The sequence below is a fragment of the Melopsittacus undulatus genome, chromosome Z (genome assembly GCF_012275295.1).
Source record: "Melopsittacus undulatus isolate bMelUnd1 chromosome Z, bMelUnd1.mat.Z, whole genome shotgun sequence".
In the NCBI taxonomy this organism is placed as follows: domain Eukaryota; kingdom Metazoa; phylum Chordata; class Aves; order Psittaciformes; family Psittaculidae; genus Melopsittacus; species Melopsittacus undulatus.
The window spans coordinates 10,732,690-10,751,398 of record NC_047557.1 but is presented as its reverse complement, the minus strand read 5'-3'; the positions used below and the strand labels follow the sequence as shown (position 1 = coordinate 10,751,398).

The 18,709-nt window shown below is 41.8% G+C and overlaps 1 protein-coding gene across 1 annotated transcript in view; it reads right to left on the bottom strand.

The window, feature by feature from the left end:
* Positions 1-18,709, bottom strand: part of UNC13B (unc-13 homolog B) — a 211,056-nt gene that overhangs the window by 10,344 nt on the left and 182,003 nt on the right. Inside the window, exons 36-39 of the mRNA XM_034072659.1 lie at positions 16,806-16,894; positions 13,468-13,620; positions 11,447-11,570; positions 4,546-4,602 (exon numbers count right to left, since the gene is read on the bottom strand). Of these exons, the coding sequence (XP_033928550.1) occupies positions 4,546-4,602; positions 11,447-11,570; positions 13,468-13,620; positions 16,806-16,894 (423 nt within the window). The remainder of the gene's footprint in view (positions 1-4,545; positions 4,603-11,446; positions 11,571-13,467; positions 13,621-16,805; positions 16,895-18,709) is intronic.

The following is an 18,709-nucleotide window of genomic DNA, read 5'->3' as shown; positions in this document are numbered from 1 at the left end:
TATTTGACATGAGCAGGCTGACAGAGACTAAAGCAAAAGAAGCCCTCGGTTATCATCACCTTCTCTGGATTCATGCTGTGGCATTGAGTCAGCTGTTTAAGGAACACTTAATTGAGTCTCTCAGAATCATTCATTATACCTGAACTTGAAAATAAACCCACTTTCTTTGTTTCTTGCAGGTACAGAAGAGTGAAATAAGGGAAGGAACCAGACAGAGGCAAGCATCAATTTAGAATCATTTTGTCTCTTAGAAAACCCAAACAGGAGTTTACCTGTACCCTGTCATTCTAGAGCAGCTGCAACAAGCTCTTAAAATACCACTTATATCAACAAATTCTCAGAACCAGATACTGGGCAAAGCTGTTACACGTTGTTTGTGGATTTTCTAAATCCTTTCACCTGCAAAGGTCAGTAATATATATCACTGGTGTAGAGAAAGAAAAGCAAACAAGCAGCATGTTCTAGGAAACCCCTTTGCTAAAAGTTTTTCCCATTAAGACCTCCATCTCTAATAGTAAAGAGCTAGGAATCTCTTGGCAAGGAATTCCTTTTCTCGCAATTAGAGTATATCCCTGTTAGACTCCTGCCTGATTACAAGGATGTGCCATCCTTTGGTTTTTCACTTAGCTCCTTCTCTCTGACGCTCAGTTTAGGTCTCAGGAAAACCAGCACATTTCAGTGAGTCAAAAGCTTTGCACAAACCCAAATTCTGTGTGAGCTGCTGGAGGGTCAGGCCAGCTGACTGCAGCCCAGACAAATCAGGCAAAGGCTATTTATCCCTGTTTTAAACGTGTCATGGCCTTTGATATGAGACACTTTCTAGGAAACACACCGACTGACTTGCTTTGAGTATAGCATGCCTGTGTGTGCTCCATGCTGATAAACCTGCTAGCTGCCTGGTGATTCTTCACCTTGCCTGGTGCTGTTCCCATTCATTATCCACCCTGATCCATCTCCTGCCTGATGGAGACGGGTCTCACTGCAGTCTAGGTTCAGTGCTAGGCATTTGCCACCCTTCTGACAGACATCTAGCTAGCACCTCTCCACAGTGCTGCTTTAAAGTGTACAGAAGATGTCTCTCAAGTCAGCAGTAACTCAGACAAGTTTGCACCATGCTTTCTTGAATAGTAGAGCCATGTCTCAACTTGCCTCCTTCCCACACACAGGATTTTCCTGGTCTGGAGACCTATGTGCAATGGCAGAATACTCTGTAAGCTGCAAGGATTCTTCTATGGCAGCAAGCTGTCCTTAGGGGAGCAATAGCTCACCTCCCTCTTCTTTGTGAGCTGGAAGTAATTCAATTGAAGATGATGTGGCTTCACACTTGAGTACACAGAGGGTAAAACATTCTTTTCTCTGTCTGACAGCCAGATTAAGCTCACAATGAGCCAAAGTCCAAGGCCAAGCTCATGGGAGAGGCCAATTTAGACAGGGTAGCTGTGTCCCGAAGGCAAAGTGACTTTCATGTCTGCTGAAATTACCTTCTAGGTCTGCCTGCCAGATTACCCACAATGTGACAGAAACCAGATGGTCAGCATTTTTCTCTTTAAACACCTACAGAACTCATTCAGCCCCACCTTGAGTAGTCACATCACCCAGTGCCCATGCTCTCAATGCACAGCAACATGTCACTGCTTTCTAACAGAGCTTCTGAGTGCCACGGAGTTCAACACATTATGTAAAAATAACTCAGTGACTGGACTGGTAATGCCTTCACCTACGCAGAGGAGCCCACAACTGTCATTCCACTCATATCAGACCTCTCTGAATCCCAGACTGTTCCTAGAAAGGACTGCACAGACCCTGCACTTCCCAGACTGCAGCTAGGAGCAAGTCACAAATATTTATGTCAAATAATTATGAAACTTCAAGCAGAAGTAGTAAATAACCCACAAGAATTAAAACATCTTTTCCTGGTGTCTCAGGCTCATCCTTGTGTTCTCCACAGGTACTCTCAGAAGAACCTCTGTGGTCAGAGCTTACCCTGAGGCAGTGCAAGGGAGAAAAGGCTGCTGCTCCTTGCTCCAGCAGCTGGCTATTAACCAAACCAAGCAGAAAGAGTCTGACAATAAACAGGAGGCAGGTATGTGGCACCAAGGTGCCAGGTTTATGGTGGGTTTTCTGAGGGCTTTAAAATACACTGTGAAATTGATTCATCATCAGGACCAGAGCCTGTCCTTGCTGGGTCTGTCAGTCTCAGTTTTTCATCCGAGTTATCTGATTCACAGCAGCTCTGTTCCCCCTGTTCTACTTAAGACAAATAAAGCTTAAAATCCATCCCATAATTTTCCCAGGCTTTCAGTGGAACTGCAAAATGCACAGAGGGGGGGCTCTGCAGAGCCATTTACCCATGCCTTCCCTGTTACCTTGTATGTGCCTACAAAAACAAAAGAGTAAATATATATACGTATATCAACAATGCTTAAACAGACCCAACAGTTTACACTCTTGGAACACCTTTACTCTTCTGGAAATTTCTGGACTCAATATGAGTTCACACCATCTGTCTGAACTAAGTGTCTACAAAATTCAGGTGGTAAGAGTGTTTTCACACTCTGTGTGGCTCTCTTGCCACATACAAAACCCTGTGTACCTGTGCCGCTGCAGTCCTATATGTGGATATGCAAAGAAAGGCTTGAACACACCAGGGCTTGCCTGATTTGCATGATTACATGCATTTCTAACAGTGCAGTGCAGAGTTACTGAAGCTGAGCTTTATAGCAACTGAAGACAAGGTGCTGCTGAGGGATGGCCTTCATGACCAATGCAAATGGAAACCCACAAAGCTTCCAACTCATTCCTGGCAAAAGGCACTTTTTACACGTTAAGAAATTCCAGTAATGAGAAAATACATTAGAAGTAAAAGATAACGGTGAATGTAATGCCCGAGAATGCAAGCAAGCCACAGGAACTTGTAATCTGTGCACAAACTTGTGCTTGTAACCTAGAACAAATTCAGAGCTCTCTCCCTTTGACATGAGGCATGCACACAGAAGGCAGGGATGGCTTCTCTCTCCCTAAATGTTCCATTCTTGCTGATTTGTTTTGAAAGGGGATGCAAGTACTTACAGGAAAAGGAAGTCATGTTTGGAGGCTGTGGTCCAGCTCCCACTCTCCCAGGCTGGCTGCACAGCTCCTTGCTCCCCATTCCTCCCATGGAAGTGACAGAGAACATTGCATGCACAGGAAGTGGTGGAGGTAGTGAAATCCTTGGGAGTCACCAGTTAGGACAGCCTGGCAGTGGGAGTGCATGAGGCCACCCTCAGCACAAGTGACAGCTATCCCCCTGGGGAACCATACTCTAAGGTTTGCCTCATGTCAGTGTTAAATGCTATGTAACAGCTGGAGAAAATGATTGCATGTGCATCTAATGACACACCTGCATGTCCAGATCACTTACTAGGATTGCTAATAAGGACTAAAATGAGTTATACACTGTCCTGGCTCATAAACATGCATGTGATGTATGGCTGCTGGGCAAGAGAAATAGGAAGTCCTATACAGACAGCTGTAATAAGTACACAAGACAAAAATAATTATGGGAGAAGATGAATGCATTTTGAAATTGCACTAATCACTTTGGAGAATGCCCTTTGCTATGGGAAGATTTCCCTGATCACACTCTGAGACAGAGCTCACATTCAGCCCTTTCTTGCAGCATTTTGCACAGTTAGTGCCCTGTGACACTTCAGATTTAGTGCTCCTCTTGCACAATACCTGCGGTGTAGCACAAGCCAAACTACAACAGAGTGCAATCTGAATGCTGTTAGGTGTCACTCTTTTCATACCATTCCCATTGTGACCCATGAATTAATGCTTGATTAGGATAGATGAGGTGGCGTGCATTTCGTAACGCTCATGTCATGCACTGTCACGTCATGCATTGTCAGCACACATCAACATAGCCTTCATGCTAATTGCCAGCTTGCCTGCAAAGACAGCCCACGCAGAAGGAATTTACAGACACAGGCTCTCTTCCATAAGTAACAGCTATTTTTGTAACAGTTAATATAATTCATTAATAGCTAGCACAATCATCTTTCTGACCAGTTTCTCATTACTGGGATGACATAAGGGACTCCCTCTTATCTTCTACATGGAGATACAGAAGAACTGGCCAGTTAACTTTGTATGAAGTGTTCAAGGTCAAGCTCAATGGAGCAACCTGCTCTAGTGAAAGGTGTCTCTGCCTGTGGCAGGGGTTTGGAACTGAATGAGCTTTAAGGTCCCTTCCAACCCAAACTACTCTGTGATTCTATAAACTCTGCCTTTTTCATTTTTAATTGTCATATGCCAAATACTGTAGCTACAGAAGAAACTACTTGGATAATTAAACTCACAATAAAATTTAACAGTTTAACACAATACTAATGTTAGCAGAATGCATTTAAATGCACATGCACAGAATGCACATAAATGCATTTAAAGGCATTTCTCTATGTTTGCATTCAGCGACAAACCACTGGAAGCACAGGACATGCTACATGCTACTACACTTCCATGCTTACACACACGGACATTAACACAAGCCATGCAGAACAATACCTTCAGCTTTGACAAGTGTCCCAGTTCTTTAGCAGCACTGAAAATCAATTGTGTGCCCTATGATTGCAAGAAGTTAGAAAAGAAAGGAGGGTGAAAAAAAGATCATAAACAAGAGTCACATATTTTTCCTTTGAGCAAGTCAAGTCAGTTCATAGCTAGAACCCCAAGGCCAGTTGCAACTCAACTCCTTGCCAGTTTATTACCTAATACAAAACCTGGAATTTCTGTGGATACCACATCAAGCGCTATTTTGGTGCACAATATCCTGCTGACTGGTTCACTCCTTCAGCCACCCATTTAAACAGGATGTGTCTTCAAATGGAAGGCGCAGGCTAGGGGTGAAGTCAGTGTGCTGGCTTTGTCTCCAAGTGCTTCTTTGGATCTCAGGTCTTTTTCAAGCATGAAGGAAGACAGCTAAAGACTGGCCAAAGCAACAAATCACACAACTGATGACAATATCTCTATAGAAGCAGAGCCTAACTACTGGGATGGGAGTAAGCACACATGAGATCAGAACCAAAACTGCGTGGCAAACAAAGTCCAGTGAAGAATACTACAGCACTGCCTTTACATGTCAAAAGCTTGGCCAATGGCTCTTCTTCCCCCACTGTGGCTTACTGATGCTGTATGATCAATGAAGAAACAAAGAGAGATAAACACCAATGATGAGAAATCTTGCTTCAAGCCACTCACACTCTAGCACAATAGATTTTTACACTACTGCCTATTACTGTATTTGGTATAAAACAGCAATCTACTGTAATTGTGGCTATAAATTCTGCATCTATCATATCATGAAACTTTGCTCTCTACTTCAGCCTTCTCAGGCTGGTCAGAGGCTACACTTACCCAGAAAAAGTTGCTTATTCCTAGAAAATGTATCACAGAGCTCTGCAGACAGCTCTTACTCCAGGTGCACCTCTAGGGAATGAATCTGGGAACTAAATCTGGGATTGGTTTTTGGACCAAGACAAAGCTACTGGGACCCCTTCCCCAGGTAAATCTCCCCTCCATTATCTTTGTCAGGAAACCCTTCAGTATGTCAGGAGCACTGAGCTCTCAAAGATGATCTTTGGCTCTCCCTGCTGTAATTGGTCATTAGGGGCTAGCATTAAAAGCACATGTCAATGTCACCACAAGTGTCAGTTGAGAAGTGCCTGCGGGATGTCTCAGGTAAGTACCTGAAATAACCTTACAGAGACAGACACTGCTGGTGGCACTTTCCAGTAGGGTTTTTTTGCTCAGGAAAACACTTGGGAGAAGATGAAGCTCATTTCATTTGGGTACTGCTGGCTCCATGAGGACTGAGGACCACATTTCCCCACAGGCTTCCAGCAAGAACAGTTTTCCTTCCCACAGCCCTCCTTCTGTCTCCTTTACCATCTCTTCTCATCTCAACAGCCTTTCACCATCCCAACTACTCCCAACAGCAAAATACCTCAAACTGTAATGAAGAGAGATGTAAACCCAGAATTAATACATTGTTCTTTACCCCTGCCTGTGCCACTTAGCTTGGGGTTTTTCTTTGCTGTCTTCCTCAGTGTTTGTTTACTTGCTGCCTTTTAAGTCAGTACCCTGTGGAGCAGGAACTACCCATACCAGCATTTGTAGAGGAGAGGGAATTGGGTTCAAGTGCAAAGATCATTGCTGAAATAATTCTTTTTATTCCCCTATGATTAAAGTTAACATCAGCCACACTGATGGGTTCCCCTCAGCAAAAACTGTCTTTATACCTGTTCCTAGAGGTAGCAGGCACCCTTTTACAGAAGGAAAGCAGGCAAACAGTTTACAGGTGTAACACTGCAAAGACTGAGACCCACTCCAGGGACACGGGACACCCTCTGTGCATTACAACAGCAATCCAGAAGGGAATTTTTAGATGAGATACTTTTTCTTTAGTTTTTTCAGCTTCAGAAATTTCTTCAAATTAAAAGACTCTGTGACCTGAAATCAGAGACAATCTCTTGATGTGCTCAGTCTGTAACCATCATCTAACCCTCGCTGTTCCTCAGCCTTTTATGTTTGTTGAATACAGATCAATACAGAACGAACATTATTGACTTTGTACCTAAAAAGAAACTCTTGATAATTGATTAAATTCGGGGGGGGGGGGGGGGGGGGGGGGGAGGGGGGATGACATGGATGATAGAGAGAGAAGTGCAAGCAAGGACAATGCACCCATAAAGGAAAGCTTCTGAAATAAGACTGGCAGCAAGTGAAGCTGCCAGTACCCAATAGGTAGCACTAAAGAGTACAACACTCTAACCAAAAGAGTACAAAATTCTCTGTATTTCCAGCAAGAGAGGTTCAGGATGACTGCTTAACAGAATGAACACAGAGATCTCAATGTGGGCCACACCAAATACAGTGCCTGCTGTTCTACCCACAAAGTTTGACTTATGGGTCTTAAAATGCAGGTTTTCATGCCTGTTGACCAAGCAGAAGACAGAAAAAACCAAAACAAACCAAACCCAAACATTTTTTATAACCTGAATTTTGAAAAAGTGAGTAGTCTCAAAACACACTAACAATTAACTTACCTTATACAGAATGTTCATGGTTCACTGGACACCTTCTTTTAATATACATTTGAACAACAACATTAACCAGCCTAGGCACGTAAGGAGGGCAGGTGGGTAACCCTGAGCAATATCCAGTGACTTGATACACTTCAAGGAACAAAGCTGCTTATAACTACTACTCACTCCTTGCCCACTAAGAAAATCCTCATCCATCAGTGCCAATCTCTGTCAATGTGTTTGCAAGGAGAAATTCTTTTATGCTGAGTTTGTCATCAGTGCTGGTAACATCTAATGAAAATCTGGACAGCTTCTTCCTCTGCCAAATGGCATTTTCGTAAACAGGATTCTATACCTCCTCAAAAAGGTTTATTCATGGAAAACACAACACAAAGCTCTACAGACAACATTTATTCCAGATGCACCCCTAGGGAATGAAAACAACTAAGCTTAAATACCAGTTAGTTTTGAGAAAAATTTCCCTGCAACAGAATTGATTCAAATTTCAAGGGTAGAATATAAGGAAAAAAGAAGTCCTTATTATAAATTGCTTCTGCCTCGCTCTGTGGCAAACACAGCTGTAAAGCGGGCAGACATCAGTGCTGCTTTTCCTGGTACTTCCCATAAAATTACTTTTACCTTCCTAAACTTTTTGGAAACATGAAAGACACCTGTATTCCATAATACAAAGATTTCAAATTCCTTGTTAATAGTTTTCTCTCCCCCCCTCAGGGAAAGCATTTAGAGAAGGATTATCAACTGACTAATTGCTAAAACCCAGCAGAACTACACTGCTTTATATTCCAAGAGGCTCAAACTCTCACAGCTTAACTGTCCTACTGCTCAACAGACAAACTTAGGAAACAGAAGCCTGCTTGCAAGTCCTTTGAAATCCAATCCTTTTGGAAAACATATTATTACTCAGGCTGAGTACATACTGAGACAAACCAATCCAACCTAGTCTCATCTGGTACATTCCTTTCCCAGGTTTTTTTAAATTGCTATATTCAACAGTGATATGTGTTCGTTTATTAGCAGCATTTAAGTTCATTTAAAAAACTTTATCATCAGGTAATGTTCACTACCACCAAGAATTAAGACTATTTTTTAGCTGTTGGCTACTCTGAGGAAATAGGCTTAAAAGTGGGGATGAGAAAGGGAATAATTACCTGTCAGTACAGAGACCTGGGCACATGTGCAGTTCACAGACCATCATTTCATTTAACGATAAGAAAGCTTTTTCTTCTCATCACAAAGGCAGTCTTAGACTTTCCTGTTCCTAGCTAGCACAAGGGGGAGGCTTCATTTAAACTAATGCAAGTTAAGAAAGGTTTCAGAAAACCTCTTAAAGCCACCCTCTCTGCCAGCACAGAATAGGTCTGGAGTGTTGCTGCTTGCAGATGAGCTTGAAGAACAGCCAATTTGGAATTCATGTGTGAAATCTTTCCACAGCTTTAAGAAAATTTTCTTATCCTGGACCACGTTCTCATTTAGGGAAGGGAAGTCTGACAAGCAGGAAAAAAGCACAGCAGGAGCAAGCATAAATGGAGCCTCACGTGAATGGCTGCAGTGTACTATGTGAGATATATAAAGGAGAGGCTCCAGAGGAATCATCTCTGTGTAAATTTAGCAACCCTTCACTGACCAGACTACTCACTGATGGCACACTATAGTTTTGTCCTAAGCAGCAAAGGAGAAAGAAATGCATAACTAATCCATTAATATCCCAGAGTGTTGTGCACAGAACCCCAAAATAAAGATTCCCAGAGGGCTGTGTTTGCATATCCACTCACCCACGACAGAGAGTGCTCAACTAAATGTTGATCTTTACTTAAAACTAGCTGTGAACTGCTCAGTGAGTTACTGGAGAACATGTTGCTCCTAATCTCACAACCCACAGCAGTCCATGCTCAGAGAGAAGCCTCATCTGAAAGTCATTAAGGGACCTGCAGCTCAGGTAGTCAGGGTGGGAGGCTGTCAAACTGCCCCATCCCCATTGGGATATGGAAGTACTTGACTGCTCTCCCACCCTACACAAAATCTTCCAGAAGCAGAAGAGAACAGAAGAGCAGAGCTCAGATTTTATTCCCTGTGTGATATAGGGAAGAAAATTTAGTTGGAATAGATCGGTCTGGAGAGTAAAAGGAATTACAGCACTGTGCAGTGACAACAATGCAAGCAACAAGTGGGACACACTGCAGTGTCAGGAGCCCTCTACCCAAATATGCTTTCCACAACCACCATCAAAAATGCTTTTGCACCTCTATCAGTTCTACGGAAAGTAGAGCAAATATTCCACAAAAGGGAATGTCTCCTACTATGAATATCCCCTATTACTTAAGGCCTGCAGAGGAGTTTTAAGAGGAAAATTGCCATTCAGTGTCCTTCTGCCATGGAGAGGCAACACTAGGGTTTCTAATGCTGAGGTCTGGGAGTAACTGAATTACAGTGCCTGGGGTTCTTTCTGAGTCTGATGTGCTCAGAACACTGCCAGCCCTGAGTTTTGCATTGTCTTGCCCTGACACTCTTCACTGCTGAGGATGATGAAAATTTGGAGGTGACAGGATAAATCACTACATCTCAGGGGACAGCACGAGCAGCTCTCTGCTCTTGTAGCCCATCAAGCACCTCACCACAGGTAGCCTGCTCAAGGACTGCAGACAAGGCCAGTTTAATCACTGCATTGTTCACAAACAACTTTTTGAAATGGCAACTCTGTTCCAGTCTGGACTTGTTCAACCTCCTCACTAAGACACAATGGATTAGACAGCTGAAAATCCAGCTATGAGTATTTTTCATTATTTCAGACAGCTGAGGATGCACTTCATTACACAAAAATTGTTTCTCATTTTGACACTGAAGTGATGGGAACAAAGACAATTTATTAAGAAAAAAAAACATAAAAATCAAAGTGGTTTATAGCAACATCCTGCAGATTGGCAGAATTATCTGATCACAGTTACTGCCTTCTTCATGATGCAAGCGCTGAATCAAATCTCCCACTCTGCCTTTAAAATTCAAAACTAGCATATATAAAGCTCAGGCAACTCCTCCCTGGTTCTCTCCAAGGCCCTTGATCTCAGTGCCTCAATTGTGAAGGAGACATGGTAATGCTACTCTTACATGATGATTTTATCACCTGTCCTAAAAGACTCCTTTCTGCAACAATTCAACTGAAAAAAAGAAATTTCATCCTCTTAAATTTAGATTTTCTTTTCCTCCTTTATAAATCAAAAAGGCAAGCAGAAACGATTACTCCAAATCCGAGCTCAGAGCAAGCAGTCTTTAGCAAATTACACCTCATGCTAATTTTATGCTTAGCAGGTACAACAGCACACTGCATCTCAGCAGTTTTGTTTAAAGCTGTCAGCATCAAGGCCAGAGACAAAGGCTTTCCCTCTTAGAACAAGAAACACCTAGTGCAAGATGCAGGTTTGCATCAATTCTCTAGACACTGCAACTCAAGAACTCCACTCAAAATATACAGGCAACTACTGAATAGTGAAAACACTAATGTTCTACCCAGTGCTGGGGAAAAAATACATCAGTATAAATAAGCCACAGACCAAAAGTTTACTCCAACACATTGATGAAGAGAAGTTCTGGATCACCTCCAAATAATGAGGCTATAACCCAAACTTCACACTGCCTCCAACTGTGTCATTCCCCAGAGCAGCTGGGCATGCATGAGTAACATTTAAACAGTTTCTATGGTTTCTCAAAATTGGGGAAGAGTTAATCTTCCATTGTTAAAAGCATCACTACATTCATAACACACATTCATTCAGCACATCCACACAGCTGAACAATTATATAAAAGACTGCTTTTGAAGGCCAACTATCTGGACATGCTTCCAGTTCCTCACCATAAGAGACACAGAAATCATGCCAGCCCATACTGATGCTGAAGCCTTCTCGGGGGCAAAATGGGAGGCTGTTTCATTAAAAAGCAAGCCTAAATCAACCACATCTTTACAGAGAGACACTTGAACAGATGACATAATTAGGAAAAAGTGTTTACAGGTGTTGATCTAATGCCATGAGGACAACACTAACTGCCCAATAATCCCACATACTCAGCTCTCTTTAAAGGATTGCAAATCCCTAATCAATGTGGTTTGATATACTTGATGGCAACTCCTTTTGGATCATGGAATTTTAATTGTTGGGGTTTTTTTTTAGTATGCTCTGTATTTTGCAAGCCTACTATAAATAGTGCTGCTCTCTTTCTTCACCAGGTTACAGACATATTTTTTCCATCCTTGAGTGGGCTACATGCAGGCAAATCTACCTGGGCAGATGACTCATTAGGACAAGGAGATGAGTTACACAGGCAATGGCAACACTTTCTGCTATGAGTCAGGAACGAGAAAATGCTTTACCGTATGATCTGTCAGAGGAGGCAGCACAATCAGCTTCTCCATGGTATTCATTACTACCCTCCAGAGCTCTTTCAGCACCCTCTTCAACACTGTCTTTTCACACACGGTTGCGAACAGTGTCAGGCTGCAGGGAGAGAGAAAGAACCGAGTAAGTTCAAGGAATGCAATTTGCAGGGAAAAGGAGATGTGTATGGGAGAATCAGTGCCCCATCCAAAGCAGTTCAACATAATGACTGGTTTAAGGGTGCAAATCTTCCCTTTTCATGAAGTACAGCCTGTCTTCATCATTTGAGTTCTAACACAGAAGATATCTGGCTAATAGCAATTAACAGCATTTATGATCTCAACCATTTCTGTTTATTGGCCTGGGACTGCAGAAGGCATCACAAAGTTATGGTGGCTGGGAATATGCCACATAAGAGCACATACAATCGAACTAGTTCCCTTTAACAAGATACTTCCTGATGTATTGGGTTTACAGCATATATAGGGAAAAAATACAAACAAATACAGAATAATAGGGTTTAAATTGAAGGGTTTATTATGACTTTTGTTGAATACTTAAATTAATACTTCCCAGACTGCTAGGCCAAAGTTCTTGCACAGCTTCTGGCAGCTGCTGAAATCTCTAAATCTTCCACATCTATAATCACCTTGAAGTATTTCTTGGATTTCTCTGTATTTTGTGCCAATTATATCCACCACCAATCACCTGCCATACATTTATCCATGCCTTTTTACATAAAGAAGTTCTGCTTTCTCTCTTTAGTTATTCCTCCTTTGCCATTGTACAGACTATCAAAAAGGTCAAGAAATGTTAGATTCTTCTTTGAAATTATTGTTAGATTTTGGCAGTTAACTGATCACAGTGGGAATGCTACAAAACAGGAACTCTGCAGCCAGCAGTAGTGCACAGGCGATAGTGCAAGTTTCCCTTCTTCCCATAGCTAGTTAGACAGCAAATTAACAAAGCTGAAAAGGGACAAGAATGATGTGGGTAGGATCCAGAAAGCATCTAAAAAGACTCTCTTGCATAGGAGGAAAGAAAATAATCCAAGCTCAGATTATCATAATCAAAATGACTTCCTCCACATCTGGATGAAAGGTCTTCAGCCCATCAAGTTCCCAGTGATACAAAGGAAGGCAGTTTCTGAGGATTTGTGAAGGCATGCATGTAAAACACCCAAATGAAAAGCTCCTAGATGTAATGATTCCTGCAGACAGCCACTTACTATATAGTGACCCAAAAGAAAGACAGGACAATCAATACAAAGAGCAACAAAAAAAACTGTATTTTAAACTCATAAAGCTTCACATCTCTCACACCATTTATTATGAAAATTGCTGGCCACCATTTTCAAACTAAAGAATTGCTGTGCATCAGCAAGAAGTTTAACTTCTACAGTGATTAAAAACTATTTTTCTTTGTAGTTCAAGGCTTAGTTGATGAGAATTATGTGCAGTTAGCCAAAAAAAGCCCCTGTACAGCTGAATCACACTGCGTGGTGTTAATAGCAACAGTCAATTAAAGCAATGGATCAAGCTTATATGCCTCACATAGTTCAGAAGCTCATTTTCTAGTCAGAATAGCACTAGGTATGACTAGAACAAACAAGCTTACATGACTGGGATGCCAGCAGTGTAACTATCTCGTGTAAGTATGGTTTGCAGTAAGTTTGCTAATAGGATACCGTGCTATTTGTATAGGAAAAGAGTATATAGCTAGTAAATTCATAATTTCAGTCTTTCCCACTACCCGATCAGCAGTGTGTTTTGCTGATTGCTATAATTGCCAGAGGGAGAAAGGAGAACAGTGTGCTCTGACACTCAGTGAAGGCTAAAGAGGTAATCCATGGCATAAAAGATGCAGCTTTGGGAAGAAAAGTCATTAATTCTTCCTGAAAATTTGGAGGCTGGAAATCTTAAGAACAATTCAAGAGTGTGAAACTATTTTTCCTTCTCCCTTCCTGTTCCCAATCTGATGCACTGTATGTGTAACATGTACTTGAACACTCCCTTACTTTCCATCCAGGAAATCCATCAATGGCCTCAGGACATTATCTGCATCCTGTGCAACGGTGTTTCTGGCATTAGCAGCAACATTTCCCGTCCCTTTCACTTGACAGAGGATATCAGACATTTGCTTGACACATTCATCAATACGAGTCTGAAAGCTGAACAGACAGGAGAGATGTGAAAACAAGATTATCAGTGGAACAGATCTCAGCTCTAGTACATAAGGTAAAATACTGCAAGTCCATAAACCACACACTCATTTACACACTCCTCCTTCACGAGATTTGCTGCTCATCAATTACTATCAATTACTATATTTGTTACCAAGGGGCATGCTATCCAGTTCCTGTGCCCATCATCCACAAACAGCCCACCACCTCTAACACGAGACACGCTCACATTTGAGAGGAGTTTGTTCATTCATCTGCAAAAAGAAATGTTCCTTTCCTCTTTTCAAGAAACACTGCTTTTCTTTGCTCAAAGCACTCTGCTGCATCTTTCCTTTCTACATAGGCTGTTCCCACAAAGACTGGTGTATCATATGGAACAAGGGCACAAGGCATGCCTAACTCTGAGCACCCAGGAATCCATCAGCAGCAATATGGTATGACCCATCATAAGATAAGTCTTTAAAATAACAGAGACAGCCTGAAGACAGGCACCAACAGAAACCAGTCCACTGCCATACAATCTATGCCGTATCAGAGTGTCAAAATGGGACATGGAGCTCAGCTGTGCAATGAGCAGTGTCACTGTAATGAAGTGACATGCAAGGCATCAAAGCACAGTTATTTTCCTATCTTGTACTGCTAAAAGGATATTCAAAATGAAATAATATATGGTTAATAATGATGACTAGATCAGCACAGCTGTCAACATATCAGCTCAGTGAATAAAGGAAAATGCTTTGACATTTAGAAGAACAGTTACTAACAACAGGGATTATAAGTGACATTTTGCTATCCACTAACAGCACAGGGGTTTGAAATCAGGAAAAGAAGTCAGTGTTAGCAGCTAGGGTAAAGATATAAGGGCAGGTACGCAGGTTTGGAAGTCAGTTTTAGACTGGAATAAGTGGCCTGAACTTCTGCTATGTGAGCCACCTTAGACATCCTTGGGCTGGGTACTAGCATAAACCCCTCTGTCCTGCAGCTCTCATCTCCCTTCTCCACTCAATCAGGCACTTCTCTCCCCTCCTGCACTGCCACCTCCACCCTCATGGTTCCTCTTGCTCACTTGTAGCCTGCCTCTCACAAGAGCAATTCCAGACAGCAATTCCAGAGCTGTCTCCCCACATTGCTTCCACTTCCTGCGCTTCTGGAGGAGAGTGTCTTGCAGCAGTCAGTTGTGGCTGCAATGACAGCTTAACCAGAGGCATAAGTCACATAAAACAAAACAGTACCAGGTATCAATAGTATTTCCTGTACTGCTGACACTGCCTGTTCTGTTATAGGTTAATATCACCCCACAGTTCCCTCACATACTGCATCAGTTGTAGGGCCCTCCTTCAAGATGCTGTAAACCCCCAGCCAGGGGATGAAAAGTAACAGAATCCCTCAAAAGATAAAAGTTAACATGAGGCAAAATAGTGAAAAATGATAACCCATTACTGTGGCAACAGGTTCACTTGAAAGTGAAACTCATGCAGATGTAGAGTTCAACAGGAGTCCTTGGCAACAGCAAGTTAAAAGACAACCTCACCTGTGCTGTCAGACAGGGCCTTCTGCTACCTGTTCCCACAGGAATTCCCTCCTTCCCTCCTACAGCCACCAAGAACAAAACAGCAGCTACTGCATATAGTATAAACCATCTTGAGGCTCCTTTTCTCCATGATATTCTTTAAGGCAGGAAGAGCTCCTGTGTCCAGACATAACCCTCTCTCAGCACAAGGGTGGTGAGGTTCTGCAGGTACATGCTGCTTTTCCAGCAGGTACAATTATCTCATATAGATGAAGACAAGATCTGCAGCTTCAGGTGCACACAGTGTGGCAGAACAATTGCTTACAGACTCTGCATAGAATATTGTGGATATCTGTTCCCCCCCCCATTTACATCCTTTAGACAATCCCACTTATACAGTAAACCACAGCTCTACTTTTCATTCCCTATTACTATAAAGGAATGAGCAAAGCATCTGAGCTGTCTGACTGGCTAAATCTCTTGCCAGCACATCTCTCTCAAACACTCCCTGGCATGTATGCTGATACTGAATAATCTCTTTAAATCATATTTGCAAATGTCAAGATTGTACCCTAATTGTCTTTTAACAGTGCACCATGGAGACAGGTTCCAGATAACAAAAACCACCCCTTAATTACGATTTCTCTCTCGTCCTCCATCTAATTATGAACCTTATCAATTCAATTCAGCTACAGTTTGAATCTCTGAATTTCCTGCTATAGCATCCATTGTAATGGGAACTTCTCTCTTATCTCCCTACTTAGCCCTGTGTGCTAAAATACAAATAGTCGCTGACAAATCCCACAGTGCATTTTTTGGTCATAAGTACTGCAAATCTGTAGACTGCAGGAGGCCAAGTTGGTATAATTTGCTTTATTCCTCTTGCCCACATTTCAGCTACACTACAGTTCATGCCTGCATTAATCTCGTTACAAACCACAACCTGAAATGAATGGGGTTTATCTTGAAAAGTGGTTGCTTTTTAAGATCATTTGGGAGCCCTGTATTTCTAGATTTTGCTTAATTGATGTCTTTCATGGTTCACTACAAAATTATTATGAAGTCAAGTACATTTTTATCCCCAGGTAAATGGTAACATGATTTGCAATAAAACTTAATTGCCATAAATTACTCTGGCAATACTTTAAAGAGCTTCTCCCTTTGAAACATCACAAAACACCATTCAATGCAACACAGAACAGGTCAATTTCAAATTCTAAACCTGTTTCATTTCTATTCCAATATTCATTTAACAATCAGAGATCAGTCAACTGTTTCATACACTTAGAGCACAATGTTTAAACAAGAATGTTGCTCCATAAACGCTGAGCTGGAAACTGCTTTCTGAGCAATAAAGAAGCAGGCACTTCTGTTACTGACAAGCACTACTTACAGAAAAAAATCCACTCTATGTAATTCAAATACATTTCACAGTTGAGAGATCTCCATGTCACATTTCTGGGGAAAGCAATACAGAAAGGAGAGACTCTATAAAACATTTCTCACTTCTTTAGATGGTCTTAGTATTTGAAAACCATGAATTTATGAGAAACAGAAAAATATAATGCAGTTGACAGGAGTGTCTTTTCTCTTCTTAATCAGACTGAATGAGATTAGGCAAAAGAAAGGAATGGTTCAAGGTCAGGGACCTCATTATACTCACCTGTTACCAAACACAGCACTCAGCTCATCCAAAACATTGTTCAGCTTCACCTGGAGCTCTTTGAGATGGTCACTTGCTTCTGCATCCAACTGTGGATGAAAGACAAGAACTTAGCTTGAACTCAGAGGACAGTTTGCTGCCCTTCACAGTGTTCTTCTTCACTGTTGAGGCTACTCTTAATATGCAGGTGAACTACCACCACTGGACTCTGCTAGCTAGGATGCTCTCCTCCACTGCCTGCTGCTGTTAGAGAAGCTGTGAAATCAGCAACAGCCAGTGTCCAATACGTTTTGGTACCTTTACTGATATTTGTGAAGTTGAAAAAGAAAGTGAACATGAAGCCTCTGTGACCAACAGAGAAAGCAGGCTGAGAAACCAAGCACTGTGCATTATCTTGGGCTCATGGGTCACTTCACTCCTCTAAGTATAGGAGAGAGGGATTTTCAGACTGTTTGTTATTTACTTGTGCATTTCTCCATTCACAGTCTTGAAAGATGCTATTTCACCTTCCACCCTCCTGTCAAGTGTTCAAACTGAAGACTGACCCAGCCACTGCTCTCAGAAGACTGGAGCCCAGCTATTTGGAAAACGTGGCCACAGCATCACAGCAGGAATTGCTGTGCACTGATCACTTTTGGAAGGCATAATCTCAGCTATGGGTATTGAGCACAAGTAGTTCTGCTCTCACATGGAGCAAGGCAGCTTTTTGTATGCAATTGTTCAGGGGAGACTTCACAAAAGAAACAAAAAGAATGCTCAAGTACTACATGGATGCTGCTGACACCTTGGAACATTGTGTAAGAACATGCTTGCCCAAAGCCACCTGCTTTTACATCCAGCTGTACCCTGTATTCCAGCTGTAGTCATTCCTTCAGCCTTGGAAGAGCCACTTTTGGGTAACTTACCTGTATGTTTACATAAACCACATGTTTAATGCTTTGGGAACATTTGCTCTGGAAAAGTAACTTGTAAAACAGATTTGCCTTTATACGCAGGCAGGCAAGCTGCTTGTAAAACAAAAACCTTCCAGAAATGCTTGCATATGGCATTCAGAGCTTCAGCCCTTACCTCTAAGGCAGAGCATCTATTTGCAAACGTAATGAGCCAGATGCCAGTACAGTGGTTAAAAATCAGTTTAGATTTTTATGGTATATCCACATATACAGGATGTGAACATGACAGGAGTTCCCAGTTCTATATTCAGTACTGAAGCCCTCTTCATGTTCGTCAGCATCTGTCAGAGAAAGCCAAGCCTTAAGGGATTTGGAATCTGATCTGTTCATTTTCCTGTTGTAAGCTGGCATGGAAAACTGACTCCATTAGGCATTTGAACCTGTGCTAATGAAATTCCTGGATCAGAATTTTAAAAATAATTAAAAAATCCTCCAAGCAAATGATGATTTATTTCAGCCTCATAACTTTCGGCATTGCTAGCTCTGATTATTTTTCTTTTATTAAAGTGAATCTGCATTCCTATTACTTTTTTAACTCCCTTGCTGTAAGAAGGCAGAAGGAGGCTAATGTGCCAATCACCAGTCATTCTAGCCAAGCTTTTAGGTAACAAAACAAAAACACCATCTGTTGGTGGTGGTTTGTCTTGCCCCTACATTAATCCTTCCCTTCTACTGTGTAAAGGGAGAACGAGTCACAAGCTGTCTGGTTTGCTATCTAAAATTAATGGCACTGAACAGTCCTCTGATTTTGGCCCTTTTTGGATGATTTGAGGCAGCACCAGCTCATGATTCATCAAAACGTTTAGAGTAACTTCTTTTCCAGCTGGGAAAAAAAAGCCAGAAGAATTTGGCATATGACACCTATTCATCACTATTTACTTGTACATCTTTATAAGCTATCAGATGCATGGTCTAGAGGATATTTAAGGTCAGGATCAACAACGTGCCATT